This window comes from Otolemur garnettii, unplaced genomic scaffold, assembly GCF_000181295.1.
Source record: "Otolemur garnettii isolate 467f Iridium unplaced genomic scaffold, OtoGar3 scaffold00011, whole genome shotgun sequence".
Taxonomy (NCBI): Eukaryota; Metazoa; Chordata; class Mammalia; order Primates; family Galagidae; genus Otolemur; species Otolemur garnettii.
In genome coordinates, this window is record NW_003852406.1 from 17,369,476 (window position 1) to 17,390,053 (window position 20,578).

Here is a 20,578-nt window from a genome sequence, read left to right on the forward strand (position 1 = left end):
GCACCCTACTAAGGGTGACAGCTTGAGGCTCTGTCTCAAAAAAAAAAGAAAATGCCAATTAACTTCAAAAAGATAATGAAACCCTAAAAGAACTTTTTCTTTTATTATCAGTTACAAACAATTATATGTTGATATATGCTCAGTGAAATATTCCCTCCAAATTTAGAGAGTGTAAGCCAAAAAGTCCAAATCCTTTCTTGCAGGAAGCCATAGTTGGCAGGATAGAGAGGATGATTCTAGACATCTTTCAAGACTCACACAAACACGTTTTTAAAACACATGCAAAATTTTTTTTCAAAAAGTAATTTAAAAGAAGCAAATATATAAAGATGCCCAAAAAATGTATACATATTTCTTTTTTTTGAGACAGAGTTTTACTGTGTCACCCTCGGTAGAGTGCCATAGCGTTACAGCTCACAGCAACTTCAAATTCTTGGGCTTAAGTGATTCTCTTGCCTCAGTCTCCCAAGTAGCTGGGACTATAGGTGCCGGCCACAACACCTGGCTTTTTTTTTGTTGTAGTTGTCATTGTTGTTTGGCAGGCTTGGGCTGGGTTCAAACCTGCCAGCTCTGGTGTATGTGGCTGGCGCCCTAGCTGCTGAGCTAAAGGTGCTGAGCTTGTATACAGATTTTAAGAAAGGAAAAAACTGTATTAAAATTGTAATACTTAATATGTACTACTAATAAAAGATAAATGCAAGTCATATTGAGCACCTCTTGTAATTACAGAAGTCAAACATGACTTGAGTATTACAAATTTATGCTTAAATGCATCACCAACTAAAACCTATAGACAATTTTCACTAAGAACTCAGGTGGTGAGCACAGCTTTGAAAAGGCAGGCAGAATAAATACAATGGGAAGAACATTGAAAAGCTTGCCCTATGTCATGGCAAATGTCAGAATGTGGCAATTATGTAATAAATGAGAATAAGTTATTGTTTACGTGACTGTAATGGATAATTTTCTGAAGAAAATCAATTCATAAAAATACCATATTATTTGAATTTAGGAACAAATCCATTTATGAGGCAAAATAAAGTAGTCATATGATTAAAATAAAACCACAATGAGATACCACTTTACATCCATTAGGATATTAACAACAACAAAAAAAAAAACCCCAGAAAAAACAAGTTTTGTCCAATATGTGGACCTTGTGAAATTCTTGATTCTCTGCCCTCATGAGAGTTTCTTTTTGCTGCCCAGATGAGTAATACCCGAAGGTGCAATATCTATTGATGGGAACAACAAACATATTCCAAAATGGGTTAAAATTCCAACGTTTGTTTACATTTACTTTGACTTCAATGGTGTTATTCTCAACAGGAAAGAAGTCCAAGATAAGCAACAAACAGACTTTTGGAATTGAGAAAGCTGGAGGGTAAAAACAAAAGCCAAGGCAGCATTTGAAGAGGCACATTGAAAATTATAAAATGACTATAATATATGGAGGATGACATAAACATTCTCCTAAAAAAGAAACTTACATCCATAATGGTTACAGGGATGTCCCGAATCTTATGAGGTTCCACATAAGAATTTTGACAATTCAGGGTAAGTCTCGAAGCCAGTTCACTCTGACCCAAACTTTCCAACTGCAGGAAGAAACACAAGTAGTTTTGGAAATAATTTTTTCTTTCCACATTTACATTAAATCCATAGACAACATCTATGCCTTTACAGTCGGTATCATGTGCAATGGAGACAGAAAAGTCACCAATGAGGAAACACAATTTATTTGAGAGACTCTGAACTGTGCCTCTCGGGAAGGGGTAGCATTTTTCTATTCTGAGAACCTGGATAAGGTTCCACAAATTAAACCTGGCCTTGCACAGCTCTCAACCTAAACTGCTTGTTTCAACCAGGTACTTGTGAGCAGAAAGGCAATTCCTGTAGCTCAAAGGTGACAGATAAACCTTTAAGGTATCTTAGAGCTGAAAGGGATGTCAGAAATCATCTAGCCTACCAGCAGTTCCTAATACAAGCCTACAGACCTGGTTCATCAGACTGACCTGGGGGTGGTGGAGGAGGATAAATTAAAAGTACAGATTCCCAGATCCTACACCTGGGGAAGGATTCTAGATGGATGGTCTGGTGTTAGGCTTTGGAGTTTGTATTTTTGAAAACTCCCCCAAGTGATTTTGATGAATAGCTGGTGGGAAACACTAATATAGTCAAGCCCTTACCAGCAATAATATCTGTTCAGATGTCTTCGAATTCGTATGGAAGACTGCCTAACAATACCTATAATACATATTTGATGAGACAGATGTATCTTCTGTACCAAGTAGATGTGAAAATTCCCAGTACAACATGTCCCCACCCCAGTGCCACAATCCTTACTCTGTCCACCATGAAATCAATGGCATCAGCCATCACAGGGTCCACTGGGCCAGATGAGAAGTTTCCAAGAACTATTTTTTTGAGCATAAATGCTGGCATTAGCCAAAAGCTATAAAACAAAAGACAAACATCTGATAATTTAAACTTCCAAGACTGCATATAAATGGCAAATGTTCATTCAACATTGAAGCTTTGTATTAGGTAGGTACTTGGGCGCTAGAGATAAAAAGACTGTCACCTCCTTCAAAGAAGTGGCATCTAGTTATTTTTTTTTTTGAGACAGAGTCTTACTATGTCGTTCTCAATAGAGTGCTGTGGCATCACAGCTCACAGTAACCTCAAACTCTTGGGCTTAAGTGATTCTCTTGCCTCAGCCTCCCAAGTAGCTGGGACTACAGGTGCTGCCACAACACCCAGCTATTTTTTGTTGCAGATGTCATTGTGGTTTAGCTGTCCTCGGTTGGGTGCAAACCTACCAGCCTCAGTGTATGTGGCTGGCACCGTAACCATTGTGCTATGGGTGCCCAGCCGGCATCTAGTTTTTTTACATACTTTCCCAAGATTCCAAAGAGTTATGTTTTAATATAATTAAACCCTTATTGGAGGATTTAGATTATAAGTAATACTGCAAAATACCTTTACTGAAGTAGACAGTATGATGATTCTAAGATTATTTTTTCTAATTCGCCTTTTTCCAATGATTAAACTATTTCCTTTAGAAAACATTAAGAGCATTAAGAGAAATACTTCCTTCTAGTTGATACTGCTTTTTAACTGACTGATATTTCAAAAGATTTCAAGATACCAATATGAAAATGATTGCTTTGCCCCAAATTTGATAGATTTTTATATGTGATTTGTAGTTAATATTTATTCCATTGATTTTAAGTGCTGAGAGTCATCCTAGCGTCTCCAAACCTATGCTGAAAATTAGTTACAAAAGGTGAAGGTCACATTCTGATGCTCACTGTCGTTGCAACAGCCTTGTTGGAAGTGGAGCGTCCCTCAGAAGGACCACTCAGCCACCTTCCAGTTAACTGTCAAAGTTCTCTCCCACCCCACCACTTCCTCATCTTTTAAAGGTAATGATGTCTAAGTTATGGTCTGTTGGGGTAAACCTGTTGGCTTTCCGTACTCCTGTATCCTCAGTGTGTGGCACGTAGTACTCACTCAGAAATTGATAAAAAATAGGTGATACGTAACAGCACAAACTGAACAGGGGAAGTCCTGGCATTCTGGCAATAAGAATCATAATAAAAAATCACCAAAAATAATAAATGTGCTTTAGTGCATCATCTGGATGGGAAGTATTTGTATGTAGCTAATGTATGCAAGAAATTATTACATGAATACTGAGTAAACTACTAAGAGATCATCAGGAAAAGTTCTAGAAAATAACAGAGTACAATCTTAAGATAATGTGAAACTCATGAAAACAATCTATAACATGGTTTGAAAACTAACCTGGTAATACAGATGTATAGTCACCAGGCTATTTTTTTTTTTTAAGAGTAGAGCCCACCCTTGCTAGCAATGAAAAAAGCTCATAGTAAATGAGCTAATTAATCTGATAAAGCTAATTAAAATGATGAAATCAGTAAAAGGATGGCTCTGAAGAAACAGGTATCCCATTGGCTGCCCCCAAAGCATTTTCACCACTTCTAATTGGCCTTTTTCACTTTCCTCCTTTTCTGAAGAGCAAAGTAGTGTCAGGTGTCATGATGTTGATGGAATAAATGTTCTAGTCCTTTCACTTGGGGAACACATCTCAAAGAAATAAGCCACAAAGGGAAAGACAACAGTAACTGTACAAAGATACACTGGAGATCATAACAAAGGATAAGAAAAAGGCAAATGCCCAATAAAACTGTGTCAGTCCCTGCACAGAGGCATTCACACAAAATAAGTAGGACAAACAGAACACAACATTAGTTATACAGACGCACTGAAGGGAAACAGTGAAAGTGTATGAATGCACATTAAACAAAATTAAGCAATAAGTTAGAGAAATGGAAATAGTCAAAACTTAAAGTTTATTAATCCTTTCTGTTTGCAAGGATAATTGTTTATAATTCTAACAGCCAAGGAAGTTGCAGAAGATAGTCTATACAAGCCTTCCCCCCTGCACCAAAAACCCCAAAGCCAACATTTTCAAAACTTCAGGGAATAAAAACAAAATGAATGTTTATGTTCTTACCTGTTTGCAGTCCAAGTTTGGTTGAAGATAGAGGTATCACTGAAGGAATTGCAGAGGATGAGGGAATGAACTCTAGGAGATTTGTGAGTGTATTCAGCAAATTTCTGGGCCAAAAAGCCTCCCAAAGAAGCCCCAAAAAGATGAACCTAATTATAAACAAACATAAGGCAGATCCTAAAACACTGATCTATCCTGAACATAGTATCTAAATGTTGCTTCAATGATCACTAATCATATAATGTCATCACATGGCAACAGATGGAAATATCTATAGCACTTAGAAATTTAGAAAGTACTGTATTTAAATGCAATGTATACTCTGTATCAAGAAAACAACACAATTATGCCTACAAAAAATCATAGAAGTAAAAAGAAAAATCAGATTGAGGTGGGAAGGGAGAGGAGGGGATGGGTAAATTCAAACTTAATGAGTACATCACATACTATCTGAGTGAAGGGCGCACTTGTAACCTTGACTTAAAATACATAAATGCAAACCATGAGGTATGACAATTAAGTCTACAAATTAATCCTAGAAAAAGTGCTATATACCTCATTGCTAAATATCACTATGACCACTTGTAAAGTACTCCCCTTAGGAAGCTATGCACTGATGCCAGCGCCTAATCTACATCTCAACTCTGGAACTCTTTCCAGAATGACCATTAGAGGTGTCATCCTACGAGGCCTGACAATTAAGTTTGAAAACTTGTCATGTGTCCTTATGTTGGCAGCACTGTACAAACAACTTGGTAAGGTTTCATAACCTTGGTTATGAAAGGGCAGATCAGTGTCTTTGAAAGGTTATAAAAGGTATGTCAGTGTCTAACACTGTGTTTGTGTCAATGTGTGGCAGTGTCTTGCTGAGTAGTTTTCATTATTGTTGTATGTTTTTGTGTGCCATACAGGTCATTCCGGGAAGAGTTCCAAAATTGCTCTGAAGGGTGGTAGAGTAGGTGCTGGCGTCAGTGCATAGCTTTCCAAGGGGAGTGCTTCAAAGGTGACCATAGTGATGTTCAGCAATGAGTTTTCTAGGATGAGTTTATAAACTTGTCAGACCTCATACACTACCAAAGTATGTATACCCCCATAATATTCTGATCAAAAATTAGATTGCATTATACAATGAAATAATTTCTATAGTTTATGTTTAAGAAAACTATGGGCCAGGCGTGGTGGTTCACGTCTGTAATTCTAGCACTCTGGGAGTCCAAGGCAGGTGGATTGCTTTAGCTCGTAAGTTTAAGACCAGCCTGAGCAAAAGTGAGATCCCATCTCTACTAAAAACAGAAAAAAAAAATTGAGGCAAGAGGATGGCTTGAGCCCAGGAGTTGAAGGTGGCTGTGAGCTAAAATGCTATGGCACTCTACTCGGGGCAAAAGCTTGAGACTCTGTCTCAAAAAAAAAAAAAAGAAAGAAAGAAAAAAGAAAACTATGATTCAGTAATTCCACTCCTATGTATGTACCTAAGAGAATTGAAAATATATTTCAACACAAAAACTCATATACAAACATTCATAGCAGTGTTATTCATGATAGCCAAAAGGGGAAACACAAATATGCATCAACTCATGAATGGGTAAACAGAATATGGTATATTCCTACAAATATTATTTAGCCATAAAGAGAAGTGAAGCACCAACTCATGCCTCAACATGAATGAACCTTAACAACATAGTGATAAATGAAAAAAGCCAGTCACAGAAGAATACATATCACAAGATGCCATTTATGTGAAATACCCAGAGTAGGCAAATCCACAAAAAGTAGACTGGGTTGCAGGGTGAGATGGAGAGAAGATGGGGAATAAGTGAATGAAAATGGGGTGTTGAGGTTAAAGGAGTGTCCTGGCTGGACGTGGTGGCTCATGCCTGTAATCCTAGCACTCAGAGAGGCCAAGGCCGGAGGATCCCTTGAGGTCAGGAGTTCAATACCAGCCTGAGCAAGAGCAAGATCCCGTCTCTACTAAAAATAGAAAAATAAGCTGGGCGTTGTGGTGTCTGTAGTCCCGGCTAACTGGGAGGCTGAGGCAGGAGGATCACTTGAGCCCAGGAGTTTGAGGTTGCTGTGAGCTAGGCTGATGCCATGGCACTCAAGCCTGGGTAACAGAGCAAGATTCTGTCACAAAAAAATAAAATAAAAATAAATGAATAAAATGTCCTAAAATTGACTGTAGTTATGCTTGCATCTACCTGTGAATATTCTTTTTTTTTTTTTGGAGATAGAGCCTCAAGCTATCCCCCTGGGTAGAGTGCCGTGGCATCACAGCTCACAGCAACCTCCAACTCCTGGGCTCAAGTGAGTCTCCTGCCTTCGCCTCCTAAGTAGTTGGGACATAGGCACCTGCCACAACGCCTGGCTATTTTGTGGTTGTAGCTATCATTGTTGTTTGGCAGGCCCAGGCTGGATTCGAACCTGCCACCTTAGGTGTATGTGGCTGGCGCCTTAGTCACTTGAGCCACAGGCGCTGAGCCCTACCTGTGCATATTCTTAAAAAGCACTGAAATGTATACACTAAAATGGGAAAATTGCATGTAGGCCTTGCAAATTATACCACAATAAAGCTGTTATTAAAAAAATTTAAAAATTCTGTGTTCATTGACTCATACCTATAATCTTGTCACTTCAGGAGGCCAAGGCAGGAGGACAGCTTGAAGCTAGGAATTTGAGACCAGCCTGAGCAACACAGCAAGATCCTGTCTCTATACAAAATACGAAAAATTAGGTGGCACCCACAGTACATGGCACTGACCACATGCATGGAGGGTGGTGAGTTCCAGGCCAGCTAAACATCAATGACAACACTAAAAAAAATAGCTGAGTGTTGTGGCAGGTGCCTGTGATCCCAGCTACTTGGGAGGCTGAGGCAAAAGAATTGCTTAAGGCTCGGCACCTGTGGCTCAAGCAGCTAAGGCGCCAGCCACATACACCTAAGGTGGCGGGTTCGAATCCCCAGCCCGGGCCCGCCAAACAACAATGATGGCTGCAACCAAAAAATGGCCAGGCGTTGTGGCAGGTGCCTGTAGTCCCAGCTACTTGGGAGGCTGAGGCAGGAGACTCGCTTGAGCCCAGGAGTTGGAAGTTAATGTGAGCATGATGCCATGGCACTCTACCCAGGGGGATAGCTTGAGGCTCCGTTTCAAAAAAAAAAAAAAAAAAAGAATTGCTTAAGCCCAAAAGAGTTTGAGGTTCTTGTGAGCTGTGATGCCATAGCACTCTACCGAGGATGACACAGTAAGACTCTGTCTCAAAAGAAAGAAAAAGAAAGAAAAATTAGCCAGGCATACAGGTATATGCCTATACTTCCAGCCACTAAGGAGGCTGAGGCAGGAGGTTTGCTTGTGCCCAGGTATGGAAGATGCAGCGCAATCAGTTATGATTAGGCCACTAGACTCTAACCTGAGTGACAGAGCAAGACCCTGTCTCTAGACTTGGTGCCTGTGGCTTAAGTGGCTAAGGCACCAGCCACATACACCTGAGCTGGCAGGTTTGAATCCAGCCTAGGCCCTCCAAACAACAACGACAGCTGCAACCAAAAATAAAAAAAAAAATAGCCAGGCGTTGTGGTGGGTGCCTGTAGTCTCAGTTACTTGGGAGGCAGAGGCAGGAGAATAGCTTGAGCCTAGGAATTGGAGGTTGCTGTGAGCTGGGATGCCATGGCACTCTACCCAGGGTGACAGCTTGAGGCTCTGTCTCATAAAAAAAAAAGACCCTGTCTCTAATAAAAAAGACAAGAAATAAAAATACATAAAAGCCTGACAATATCAGGCTTTATAATATAAATCTGCATTAAAATCACATGTATGTAATTAGTTTCAGGGTACTCACTTTATCCAATTGTAAATGATCTAAAAGTTTTCTGAATCCATCACAGAATTCAAGATGGTCCCAGTAAACTGGATACTGCAACTGAAATAATAAGTTAAGTAATAAGTTAAGTAATAAGTAATAAGTTAGTAATAAGTTTAAATTTATTTTAAAAATCTTAAAGGTAAAAATGCAACTCATATATTTGAAAAATTTAGGATTCACATAGTAGCATTTCTCATTTGCCCAAGCACTATTCCTTCAAAATGTATGGAAATAAGCTCTTACTTTCTACTAACTATAGTGATATCACGTGAATAAAAAACTTCCATTTACATCAATTTCCTTTCTAAATAGCTGAAGAAGTCTGACCTTCCTTCTTTCCCTCCCCCTTTCCCTCTTTATCTCCCTTCCTTCCTCCCTTTCCTTTCTTTTTTTATTTAGACAGCATCTTACTCTGTCATCCAGGCTGGAGTGCAGTGGCATCATCATAGCTCACTGTAACCTCTAACTCCTGGGACTCAAGCAATTCAGGTTTTCTTATATACTTAGGCTTAGTTTGTAAAACTCACCTGGTAGGCTTATTATTTAAGCACTTAGATTCATTTTGTCATTGACAAATCATTAGAATAGATACTGCCATGTGAATTATGGGATAATTTTAGATTTTATATACACATATATAACTTTTATTATTAAAATTCTATTTGTGAGTAAGAGTTCTACCATTCTGACAACAAATATAGAACAGATTCTCCTTAGTAGAAAATTTGAGAATTTGAGCCAGATGATAACCTAAAAGAAAGGGAATAGTATTTTTATAAAGTCTTTAATTTAAAAATATCCAGGCCCTACATAGGTGATAAAATTGCAAGCAACTTAATACACACAATTGATTACAAACAGAACTGGGGAATCTGAATAAAATTAGTGTGATATGGTACTACAGTTTTGCAAAAGATTATTGGGAGAAACTGGGGTATAAGTGTAAAAGGAATATTTCTCTATATGATTTCTTACAATTGCATGTAAGTCTACAATTATCACAATAAAATTTTAAATAAAAAAGATCATGTATTTAACTGTCAGATATTTAATAAGTTCTAAAACCTCATGGTGTTGAGCATTCTGATCAAATCTTGAAGACAAAGTAATTGTGAAGACACTGTTGGCCTTTTCTAGATTCACTATCTAGCTAATGAAGCAGAGAAAGCCCACATCAAGAACATTGAGGGCAAAGAATAAATATCCAGCTAGAAACCAAGGCTATCCCGATCTGCCAGTCTAGAGCAACAAATGCATGGCCTATTTGACAGCTGTCCCAAATAGGATAGACACCTGAGGGCTGCTCAGTTCCCTCCTCTCTGGTGATAAACTGCAGCCACCAAAAATGGTACTGTGATGACTAAAGGCTGCAGAGGACAAGGATGAGAGCAGTTACACCCAGTTCTACTCGAATGCTAGAGGGAACACTGAAAACCCAGAACAAGGAAGTACTGTGTAGCAGAGATTCAAACCTGCCAGTCTGAGGAATGATTACAGAAGCTGGAGAAACTAAGCCAGAGAAGAAAAGACCAGGGAGGAAGGCAGCAGGAGTGCTGAGAATAACTCTGTTCTCAGGTAAGAGAAGGGCTGGCAGAAGGAAGAGGAAATGATTTGTTTTGTGTGGCCCCAGTGGGTGGTGGCCCCAGTGGGTGGTAACTCCAGTGGGTGGTAACCCCAGTAGAATTTTCGGTTAACTTCCAAGAGAAGAGACCCACTTTTTCACTTCTTTAAACAGTAAATAAAATGTATAATAACAGCAGTACCCGCAAGGAGTACTATTTACATGCTAATATCCCAGGTTCCAGAAACAACTGGGAGCTCCAAAGCTAGAGACTCTCTCCTTACTGTAAGATCAAGCTCCTAACGATCTGTGTTATGCAAGCAAGGCATGCGCCTTCACCACTCACTATTCTCTCAGAGAAGATTCAAGAATGATCAGTGGGAAACTAGATCTAGACCAAACTCGGCTATAAAATCATTAGAAACAAAAATATCCTTAACCAAATGCTAAAAATGTGAGTTAATTAATGAACCTCGCCTCAAATGTCAAAGATTTAACACATTGCTGACCTGTTGCGAGTTACCCGGTAACACAGTTTCTGCCTAAAATTGCTAGTTAACAATATAACAGCTGTTCCCTGATCATTTCTCCCAGTCTCAATTCCCAGTAGTCCTAAATTCAGCCTATTTTACTCTTTTTCCCCTCCTCATCCCTCAGCTGCTTATAATATATAATCACTCAGCCCCTCTAACATTGTTGCCTTCCAATTTTATGCAGAAACTACCCATGTTACTGGGTAACACCTGACCAGTCAGCAGTGTGTTAAAAGCAGGCTTCTCAGTCACCTGCGTGATAGCTGGTCTCCCTGTTGTCTAATATCTGTGCTTGGCTTTCCCTGGAAGCAGTGTGTGAAACAATTAAGTGGAAATGGAGGCTCGGCACCTGTAGCTTAGCAGCTAGGGTGCCAGCCACATACACCAGGGCCTGCCAAACAACAATGACAACTACAACAACAAAAAATAGCTGGGCATTGTGCCTGTAGTCCCAGTTACCTGGGAGGCTGAGGCAAGAAAATCGCTTAAACCCAAGAATTGGAGGTTGCTGTGAGCTGTGACACCACAGCACTCTATTGTGGGCAACATAGTGAGACTGCCATAAACAAGTAAATAAATAAATAAATGGAAATGGAGTCAGAAGACTGAGTTGATTCTTCCCTCCACTGCTTAATGGCTGTGTGACCCAGGGCAATCACTAAAATGACCTGCACTTGAACGTCAGTTTCCTCAAAGCTTCCTTCCACTGAGTTTGTGAGAAGAGTGTCAGGAGAGAATGTAACATAAAAGCCAGGTAGAGAGGATGCCAACAGAGCTCTGTGGAGTCTCCACATGGTTGTGTACACATGTCAGCTTCCTCCAAACGGCTTCATCTCACAGTTTAAAAGAGGAAGACAGTGTCTCAACTCAATTAAAGAATACTGTCCATTACTACAGTTGATCAGAAACAGATGCACAAAAAATAAAATGTGGACCTCATTTTAAATACTGAATCAATAATACTTACAGCTATAACACGGTAACCCCATCCAGTCAAGGCCAAAATCTGCCGGAAAAATACATCTGCAGTTCCACTGACGGGGGGGAGAAATATGAGGGGACACCTGATGCTTCTGGGGCCCGCATCATACAGCGACCATATCTTACTGTCATCATCATCTACGATAATCTGGAGGGGAAGTCATAAGAAGAAAATGGAAAATCTCGTGAATGTTTTTTTTATGTTGTTATTTCACACTATAATTTCACTACAAATTTAATCTGACTGCCTCGTTTGTTATGAGGTAAACTGGATATCACGCCAGATTAGCAGTGAGTCACAAACTGCGCTGGTCTCCTTTGCTTTCTTCAGTGCTAACGTATTCCACAGAATTGCTTTATAATCTTCCAAAGAGCTGCTTTTTCTCTCAGTTTTTAATTTTCCTCTCCATTCACAACAATAGGAAGAAATCTATTTCATCATTAAACAGTGAACTCTGTACAAACCATCTCATTTCTTCCCCACACTTCCAACTGTGTGTGTGTGCGTGTGTGCATGCACACATGTCTCCAAGGAGGGCAGTCTGGCCCAGGGGGCTGGCTGGAACAGCAGGGTCAGATTATGAACAGGAGAGTAGAGGGAGACATTAAGACTCTGGGTCTAGAAGCAGCATGGGAGAGGGTGGAGATGGCACCAGCTCAGGAGATGCTTCAAGAACCTGACCTAAGCCAAGCCTCTGCTACAGAGGAATCATGAGGCAAGTGAGTGCGCCCCTGTTCTGGGAGAATTCTTCAGACCAGTCAGTAGGCGGTGGGAAGTGAACATAGGAAGAAAGTGGCTTTCAGGGAAAAGTGGGCAGGGAGGAAGAAGTCATCAGAAACTTTCCTGATTTAGTAGTTCTTGACCCAACAGGGGAAAAAGATGAGCATAAATGAACTGAGGCAAGTCAAGGCTTAGCACACAGCTTGGCGCATGTTAAGTATTCAGTAAATGTAAGCTATTATTAGTATTCACTACATGATAGTTTAATTTCTGTTTCCTTGGTTGACTTTTGGTAGTTTTTAGAAATGTCCATTAACTGTTTGAATGCCTGCCCATGCAAATCAATACACACCCTAATTTTACATTAAAAAACTCACGGCCTCCAGGTACGTTCTTCTGAGAACTCCTTGCTGGCAGGGCTGTGGACTCCATAGTGTCACTCTGTGGATGGCAGCACACTAAACTAACTGGGGTCACTGGTGTCAGCAGGAACAGACACACATGGGGCAAGGCAAAGTCTAAAGGGGCCTAACAATTTCCTGGATTTACCCAGGTCACAGATGGTGACGATGTATCTCGCACTCATGTTTTCACCCTGTGTATTTTGTCACTCAAATTATTGCTTTTCATGTTTCTTTTGCTGTGATTGGGTAAAAAAAACTCTTAATGACCTTTGACAGTATACACAACAAATCTCAACCTTACAGTAATAAAATCAAATGAGATAAGATGCTCAAATCTCTAATATTTTCTAGCAAAAATTATTTCAATGATCCAAATTGGAAGAAAATACAAAAAGAATGTTCTGAAAAGTAACACAAAAAATGTTCTGAATGTAAGCCATAAATACTTAAATGTGTTGATCACATTTTGTACAACAGTGCCAGGTATACAATAGGCATCCCGTCTATACCTAGAGAACTGTATCTTACATTTCTATATGAAGAATAATTTTGTGACTAATTCAAAATTGCATGATACTCTGACAAAATGATTATAATGAGACACAGAAGATTCAAGACCCCAGTGCTGTAGTACTTAGGGGAATCAGTAAAGATTTTACTCTGGGCTCGGCGCCTATAGCTCAACCGCTAAGGTGCCAGCCACGTACACCTAAGGTGGTGGGTTCGAATCCCCAGCCCGGACCCGCCAAACAACAATGACGGCTGCAACCAAAAAATAGCCGGGCGTTGTGACAGGCGCCTGTGGTCCTAGCTACTTGGGAGGCGGAGGCAGGAGACTCGCTTGAGCCCAGGAGTTGGAGGTTGCTGTGAGCTGTAATGCCATGGCACTCTACCCAGGGGGACAGCTTGAGGCTCTGTCAAAAAAAAAAAAAAGATTTTACTCTCTGATTTGAATAGCCTTTGTCTAGTGTTAGCCCCAAACATTGGGATTAAGTTGGGACACAGAGTCAATACTCAAACTCAATGTAAGTGTTTATGGTTTTCAAACGTCCCAAGTAAATAAAGCTTCCAGAGGATGATTGTAACAGATATGCCATTGTGAACAGAGTCTCTATAATGTGGACCCACTGTAAATCTTAAATTTGAGAAACAGAAATAAAACATGACTGTGCTTCCTGTTCATGCTGTTGCTGGAAGCTTTCCAACTAAACTACTCAGAGAACACACATACCTGCTTGCTTGGATGTGTAAAAGGAATTACACAAGTGGAGTATAGTTATACCTGCCTTTTCTCTTCCATGAGTCTCAAAAGTTGACTGTATGTGACAGAGAAGGGGTAAATTTTATGATTTGCAACCCTGAATCATGATAGTTGGCAATAATTTTACTCTCAAACACTACTAAGGCATAGTATCTAAATCACACATAAAAACAATACAAGATTTTGCAAATAAGAGGTGTAGTAAAGCCATACATACCTTTTTAAGGGGAACTGTACTCCTAAACCAGTTATAATCAGGAGAGACTTTAATCTCCCCCATGATTAGCTGAAATGGAGGTTAACCCTGAAATAAAAGCATGTGATGTTTCACGTCAAGAAATCATGTTTATATCAGAACTAAATGTAGAGTCTGATCTACCTATACCAAGAATACTTAAAAGCAAAAATGAGGGAATGGGCTATTTTACCTTGTCAGTATATACTTAAACTAAACTACAGAAAACAAGGCTCGGTGCCCACAGCTCAAGCGGCTAAGGCGCAGCCACCTACACCAGAGCTGGTGGGTTAGAATCTAGCCCAGCCTACCAAACAACAATGATAACTACAACCAAAAAATAGCTGGGCCTTGTGGCGGGTGCCTGTAGTCCCAGCTTCTCAGGAGGTTGAGGCAAGAGAATTGATTAAGCCCAGGAGTTGGAGGTTGCTATGAGCTGTGACGCCACTGCACTCTACCCAGGGCAACGGCTTGAGGCTCTGTCTCAAAAACAAACAAACAAACAAACACTACAGAAAACAATTTGGTGAAATGCTATAATCATAGAACCAGAAGGGCCCTTAGAGATTGTTATGCTAACCCCTTAGTTTCTCCAGAAGAATTTGGTCTAGAAAGCTTAAATGACCTATCCGAGATCACATGTCTATTGCAGAGCTAGGACAAGATGCAGGACAGTCATCTCTGACACCATACTGCCTGTCATAGTTAAATGATCCCCAACTGCAGTACCAGCACCCATCTTTTATAAGTATCTTAAGAATCTATTTTATGTTCCTAGAATGTCATACATTTTAAACTTTAAAAATTTATTTATTTATTTATTTTAAAGAAACTGGGTCTTGACCAGACGAGGTGGCTCATGCCTGTAATCCTAGCACTCTGGGAGGCCAAGGCAGGTGGACTGCTTGAGCTCAGGAATTCGAGATGAGCCTGGGCCAGAGTGAGACCCTATCTCTACTAAAAATAGAAAAATTAGCTGGGCCTTGTGGCAGGCGCCTATAATCCCAGCTATTCAGGAGGCTAAGGCAAGAGGATTGCATAAGTCTAGGAGTTTAAGGTTGCTTTGAGCTATGATGCCACAGTACTCTACACAGGGCATAAGAATGAGACATTGTCTCAGAAAGAAAAGAAAGAAACAGGGTCTTGCTCCGTCATCCAGGCTGGAATGCAGTGATGCAACCATAGCTTGCTACAGCCTCCAATTCCTGAATTCCTCATGCCACCACACCTGGCTAAATTATTTATTTGTAGAGATAGGGTCTCCCTATGTTGCCCAGGCTAGTCTTAAACTCCTGGCCTCAAGTTATTCTCCCTTCGCAGTCTTCAACGTGCTAGGATTACAGGGATGAGCCACCATGCCCAGCCAAGAATCCATTTTAATAAAGATGTTCTTTTCTGATTATAGGGAACAAAATTATAAGGAACAATCCATGCTAGAGAAGAAAGGAGTTTAAAGAAAGGCAGGCTGTTTCCTGATAAATTCATAATACATCATAAATCTAACTCTAAAGGAACATAACTTCAGCAACATGCGTAATTCTTAATAGAAAATAAAGGCAAATTTGCCATTTATATTGATGTGAATAAAAGTTACACAATGTCCTCTGAAAGATCTATGATATAAACTTGAAGGCACTATAGAAATGAAACAAAATACTGGCCTTAGAAAAAAATGTGTGGCCTTTTGTTATAAACTTAGTGACTTCCAGTTTTCATAGCTCTGTGACCTTAGCTAAGACATGACCCTTTGGGGGTTTGTTTTCTCATCTCTGTTTCATGACCACATCTCCAAAGTCTAGAGCAGGGGCTGGCACACAGCAGGCGTTATCTGTTGAGCTAAATGAATGACTACATCCTAAGGAGAACGAACTAGACTATTCTAGAGTCCCTTCTAACTCTGGCAGCTGTGAACTTTGGACTGGCCAGCCATCTTTAATTTAAGGCTGCCCCTCTTTGCTTAGGGATCTGTGCTATGTCAAAACAGGAAACTGCAATTATAGTTCCCTGTTACAGATTCTTATTCAAGAGGGGAACTTCCATCCATCAGTTTGGAAGGATTCAAACACTTGCTTTGAATCATGCCATCTGCCTAAAAGAGCAAGCCTAGATTCCTAGCACAGCTAAGTTTGAGACTCTAGGACCTAACTCTCGGGCTGACTTTAAAGTGTCATTTTAGAGGATGTTCCCTAGACTAACAAGGAGCAGGGAATACTAAACTCAATGGAACTCTTCCTTGTTGGCCCCTGAGATCTGCTTCCACAGAGCCCTCAGCAGACTCGTTACTTGGGGAGTCACTAAGCTGAACCTCAAGGAAACAGTAAACTTAGTCATTCCAATATCAAACTTCATTCACAACCCTGACATTGTAATAATGGTCTCTTCTCTCAAAATTAAGATGATACCTTTAAAAAAAATGGTTATATAGAAAATAAAGGCAAATTTACCATTTATATTGATGTGAATATATCAATAATTTTTATAAAAGATGGCTAAAATTATAAATTGCTTTAAAGTACCAAGAAAATCATCAGCTAGTTTTATGCCGAAAATCAGTATACACATATGTATTTATACAGCAAGAAAGAAAATTATTCTTTGCATAGCCATTTTATCTCAAATATTAACATGTTAAAAATCTAAGCTATCGTAACTTTAGCCCTTCTCTAAGCTGTTTATTGCTTTTAACTGAAAGCCACTGGCACATATAGTTAATTCTGGAATATTTTCTACCTGAATAGACTTGAAATACTCCCATTTCATCTAAAAACTTCACTAGTGGAGGCACTTCCTAGTATTGCGTTACTAGAAACAATTATTCTACAGGAAGATTATCAAAAACATGTTTAGCAATAAAGTCTACTCAATAGATTTATGAAATGCCTTAGCTCATTAAGATAGAGTCACCAGACTTGAGATAAATTATTCATAGTTTTGGAATAGGCTGTAATGTACAAACCGAACTACCATACAAATAGACAGAAATTCATTCAGTCATCCACTTATTTCCCACAGCAATAAGTAGAAAGATGTTCCTTACCAAGCAGTCCTCAGTATTAGTTCACGACCACCTCAGTATTATTTTATAACTAATCTTGCTTGATGGAAAGAATCCACCCAGTTGTGTCTAAATTTTTGTAGAGGCAAGTGATTTTAACACTTGTGCTAGTTTGGCAGTACATGAAAGATAAAATGGATACCAAATGTTGCATGTGACCAACTGACGTCTAAGTGAAGAAAAGCTCACTGCTACAAAGGGAAAGCAGCTGTGAAAGTTATGAAAAAGGAAACTTTGTTCTAGCTCTCTTTCACTTACTAAAGAGGTATACTTTTGCAAGTCACAAGAGGAACATGGCAAAGAAGGTTAACTGAGATTGTGACCAAACTAGTCAGTACTAAGTAAGAAAGAATGTGAATCATAAGCTCAATGCTGATCTGATCTCTCGTGATTTACTTCTTCACAAAAACAAAAGCACCTGTTCATGCTGGTGGGAAAAGGGCCACAGAGATTAGTCTTAATCCTGCTTGAGGAAACCTCTCTTCGAGGGGACTGTGGTCCTCTATGGCTCCTATGCTTCTGGACAATAAAAACTGCCAGTTGTGAACGTGTGCCTGTCCCTCTAGGTTTCAACAGAATCTGCCAATTTAAAGTCAATAAAATCATCCATTTTTTTCTTCTTTTGAGACAAGAGTCTCACTTTGTCAACCTTGGGGGAGTGCCGTGGCATCATAGCTCACAGCAACCTCAAACTCTTAGGCTCAAGTAATTCTCTTGCTTCAGCCTCTTCAGTAGCTGGGGCTACAGACAGCCCTCACAATACATGGCTATTTTAGAGACCCAGTCTTGCTATGGCTTAGGCTAGTCTAGAACTCCTGAGGTCAAGCAATCCACCCACCTTTGCTTTTCAGAGTGCTAGGATTACAGGAGTGAGCCACCATGCCTGCCCTGGTACAAATGTTTTAAGTCACACAACCAGCTTAACTAGTCAGAAGTTTCTGTTTCTTTATCTCAATCTGTAGTTGACCTAAATATAGATGATCCATCATTATTAATACCAGCAATAACAATATATTAGAACCTGTGAGACTCTAGGCAATTCAAGTGGCTTTTTAAAGCACGTCTCTATCCTTCACCGCACCTGCACTACATATAGTTATCCTTTTTTAGATCTCCTATGCCACAGGACCCATGGGAAGAGTTATCTCTCTTTTCTTCAGTAACCTATTCCATTATTTCTAAATCTCATGGGAGGAAAAGCTACCTACTTTGACATCTCTTCTGTGACACCTCTTCTCATGATCTTAGTATAAAAAGCTTTTGGAATTTGGACATAGCTATTAAGTTACTCCTCAATCTGCTGAATCTTTGTACCAACGGGAGCCAGACTATTGTAGGTGGAGACAAAGATGCAGCATAATTGTCTAACTTAAAACCCTTCAGGCAAATGAGAAAAGGAAAAGTGAGATTCTGACCCTGCTACTGTCCTCATTCCCCATCCACAAGCCTCACGCCTGGCCTATACTCAGCAATAACAAAGGTATTTGTCGCTTTCAGGCCAAAGTGCGAAATAACTAGCGTCTGTTCCTAAAAGTTTACTGAAAAGAAAAAAAAAATGTTCCCAGGCTGCATTCTTGTGAGAATGCGGAATGACCCCATTAGCATTTGTGAGAGGATGCTCTGCTTAAGTCTTCTGCTGTGCTCCCTCTCCCCGGAGACCCACACAGCTCCTCACCGGTCCGACTGGTGACAGCCACACAAAGGCAGAGAGTCACAGGCACACCGCCCGCCCCCACGAGCCCAAGCTCGGCCTCAAGACACACTCACGGGTATGCCATCACGTGCATGGTCACATGGGCCGGCCCACTCAGAGCCACACTCATAAAGTCACACCGAGGCAACCCCGCACGTTAAGTACACACCCACCTACAACACCCCCGACTCAGCACACACCCACACGCCTGCTTCCCAGGGCCTCGCCCACCCCTCACCTGCAGTGGCCGCCCCCGCGTCCCTTCCCCTCCTCCCCCAGGCGACTCTTCCCTCCAGCACAGACGAGGGCTGTGGTGGAGGCGACTGGGCCGGGGTGGGGCGGCGGCGGCCGGAGGGCTCGGGACCCGCCGGCAGCGCCGGCAGAGGGTGGCGCGCGGGAGGCCGGCCTCTGAGGGGCGGGGTGCACGGCGGAGCGAGCCGGGGCCCCCGCGCTCCCTCCTCCGGAACCGTCCGCTCAGTGGGAGCGAGCCTCCCGCTTCCGGGTTCGGAGGGGGCGGGGCCACGCCGCGGGAAGGGGCGGGGCTGCGTGGCTCCGGGTCACTATGACGACGGGGAGGTTGGGAGACCCCGGGACCGTGGGCTTGGAGAGTAGATCTGAGTTCCCTTAAGGTTTACCTGTCTGGGCACCCGGGAGGAAGTTGTGAGAGTGTTAAAAGAACCCTTGGGACCCGTTTCTGCCGTCAATTCGCTTCTTCTCCGTTGTGTAGAGCATAAAGAGACATCTTTGGCTTCGGTGAACAGGACTTAGTATACACTTTTCTTGGCAAGATTATTTTCCCTTTGGCACAACTAAAGCCCTCACCTCCCTTTCCAGCCTTGTGCTGACGTTCTGGGGATTTCGGGGGAACTTACTCCCACCCAGCCTCCCCATTCCTTCATCCCTTCTCCCTTAAAGGCGTAGAGAATATTAATGCATTTATAATCATCGTTCTTAAGCAAGATATTGCAGACATCACGACTCCTTTTTTTTCGGTAAAATAATTGCAGGTGTAGGCCAGGCACAATGGCTCACGCCGGTAATCCTAGCACTCTGGGAGGTCTGGTTTGAGACAAGCCTGAGCAAGAGCGAGACTCCATCTCTAAAAAAGACTGGCGTTGTGGCAGGCACCTGTAGTCCAGCTACTTGGGAGGCTGAAGCTCCCAAGTAGCAAGATGATCGCTTGTGCCCAAGAGTTTGAGGTTGCTGTGAGCTATGATGCCATGGCATGCTACCCAGGGCCACAAAGTGAGACAAAATAACTACAGGTGTGCACTGAAGTAACATAAAGTTGAATAACATATAAATCTCCTTGTTTGAAGTTTTTTAAGGGATTCTGTAACAAGATCCTGTCAAAAGTGTCTCTCCGTAATATGTTTTAGCGAATGCTTGTACCTTGTTTATGGATCCGTGGACTTTGTCTTTGCCTAAGAAACTATTTATGGGATCAAGGTGAGGGCAGATTCCAATTAAATTGTATCTTTAGTCATGACTTCTGCCCTCTGGCTTAGTCTAGAGTACTTGGAAGAATTCCAAACCCATTTCCCAAGAGTAATGTGACACACTCACCTATTTTTTTTTCCAAATTACCTCTTTTGGAATTGCAATCAATCACAGGAAGTGACCTTTTATTACAAGCCCTACATAGGTGTACAGAGCAGGTTGTCACAGAAAATCTTGGAAGTCTTTTCTCAAAAAATTAGAATTGTATAATGAGTGGAATAACTGACAAACCCCTGGTT

General features: G+C 41.0%; 1 protein-coding gene across 2 annotated transcripts in view; it reads right to left on the minus strand.

Annotated features, from left to right (window-relative positions):
• SPG21 (SPG21, maspardin) overlaps nucleotides 1-19,363 on the minus strand; it is a 24,101-nt gene extending 4,738 nt beyond the window's left edge. Inside the window, exons 1-7 of one of the 2 annotated variants that reach the window (XR_002771948.1) lie at nucleotides 19,078-19,341; nucleotides 14,074-14,160; nucleotides 11,457-11,618; nucleotides 8,372-8,452; nucleotides 4,544-4,689; nucleotides 2,347-2,455; nucleotides 1,491-1,598 (exon numbers count right to left, since the gene is read on the minus strand). Coding sequence is in view for 1 of the 2 variants with exons in the window: in XM_003784423.3 (XP_003784471.1) it covers nucleotides 1,491-1,598; nucleotides 2,347-2,455; nucleotides 4,544-4,689; nucleotides 8,372-8,452; nucleotides 11,457-11,618; nucleotides 14,074-14,136 (669 nt within the window). In the remaining variant the exon portion in view is untranslated. Of the gene's footprint in view, nucleotides 1-1,490; nucleotides 1,599-2,346; nucleotides 2,456-4,543; nucleotides 4,690-8,371; nucleotides 8,453-11,456; nucleotides 11,619-14,073; nucleotides 14,161-19,077 lie in introns of both variants that reach the window. The other variant, XM_003784423.3, reaches the window with a different exon arrangement.
• Nucleotides 19,364-20,578: the final 1,215 nt, after the last annotated feature.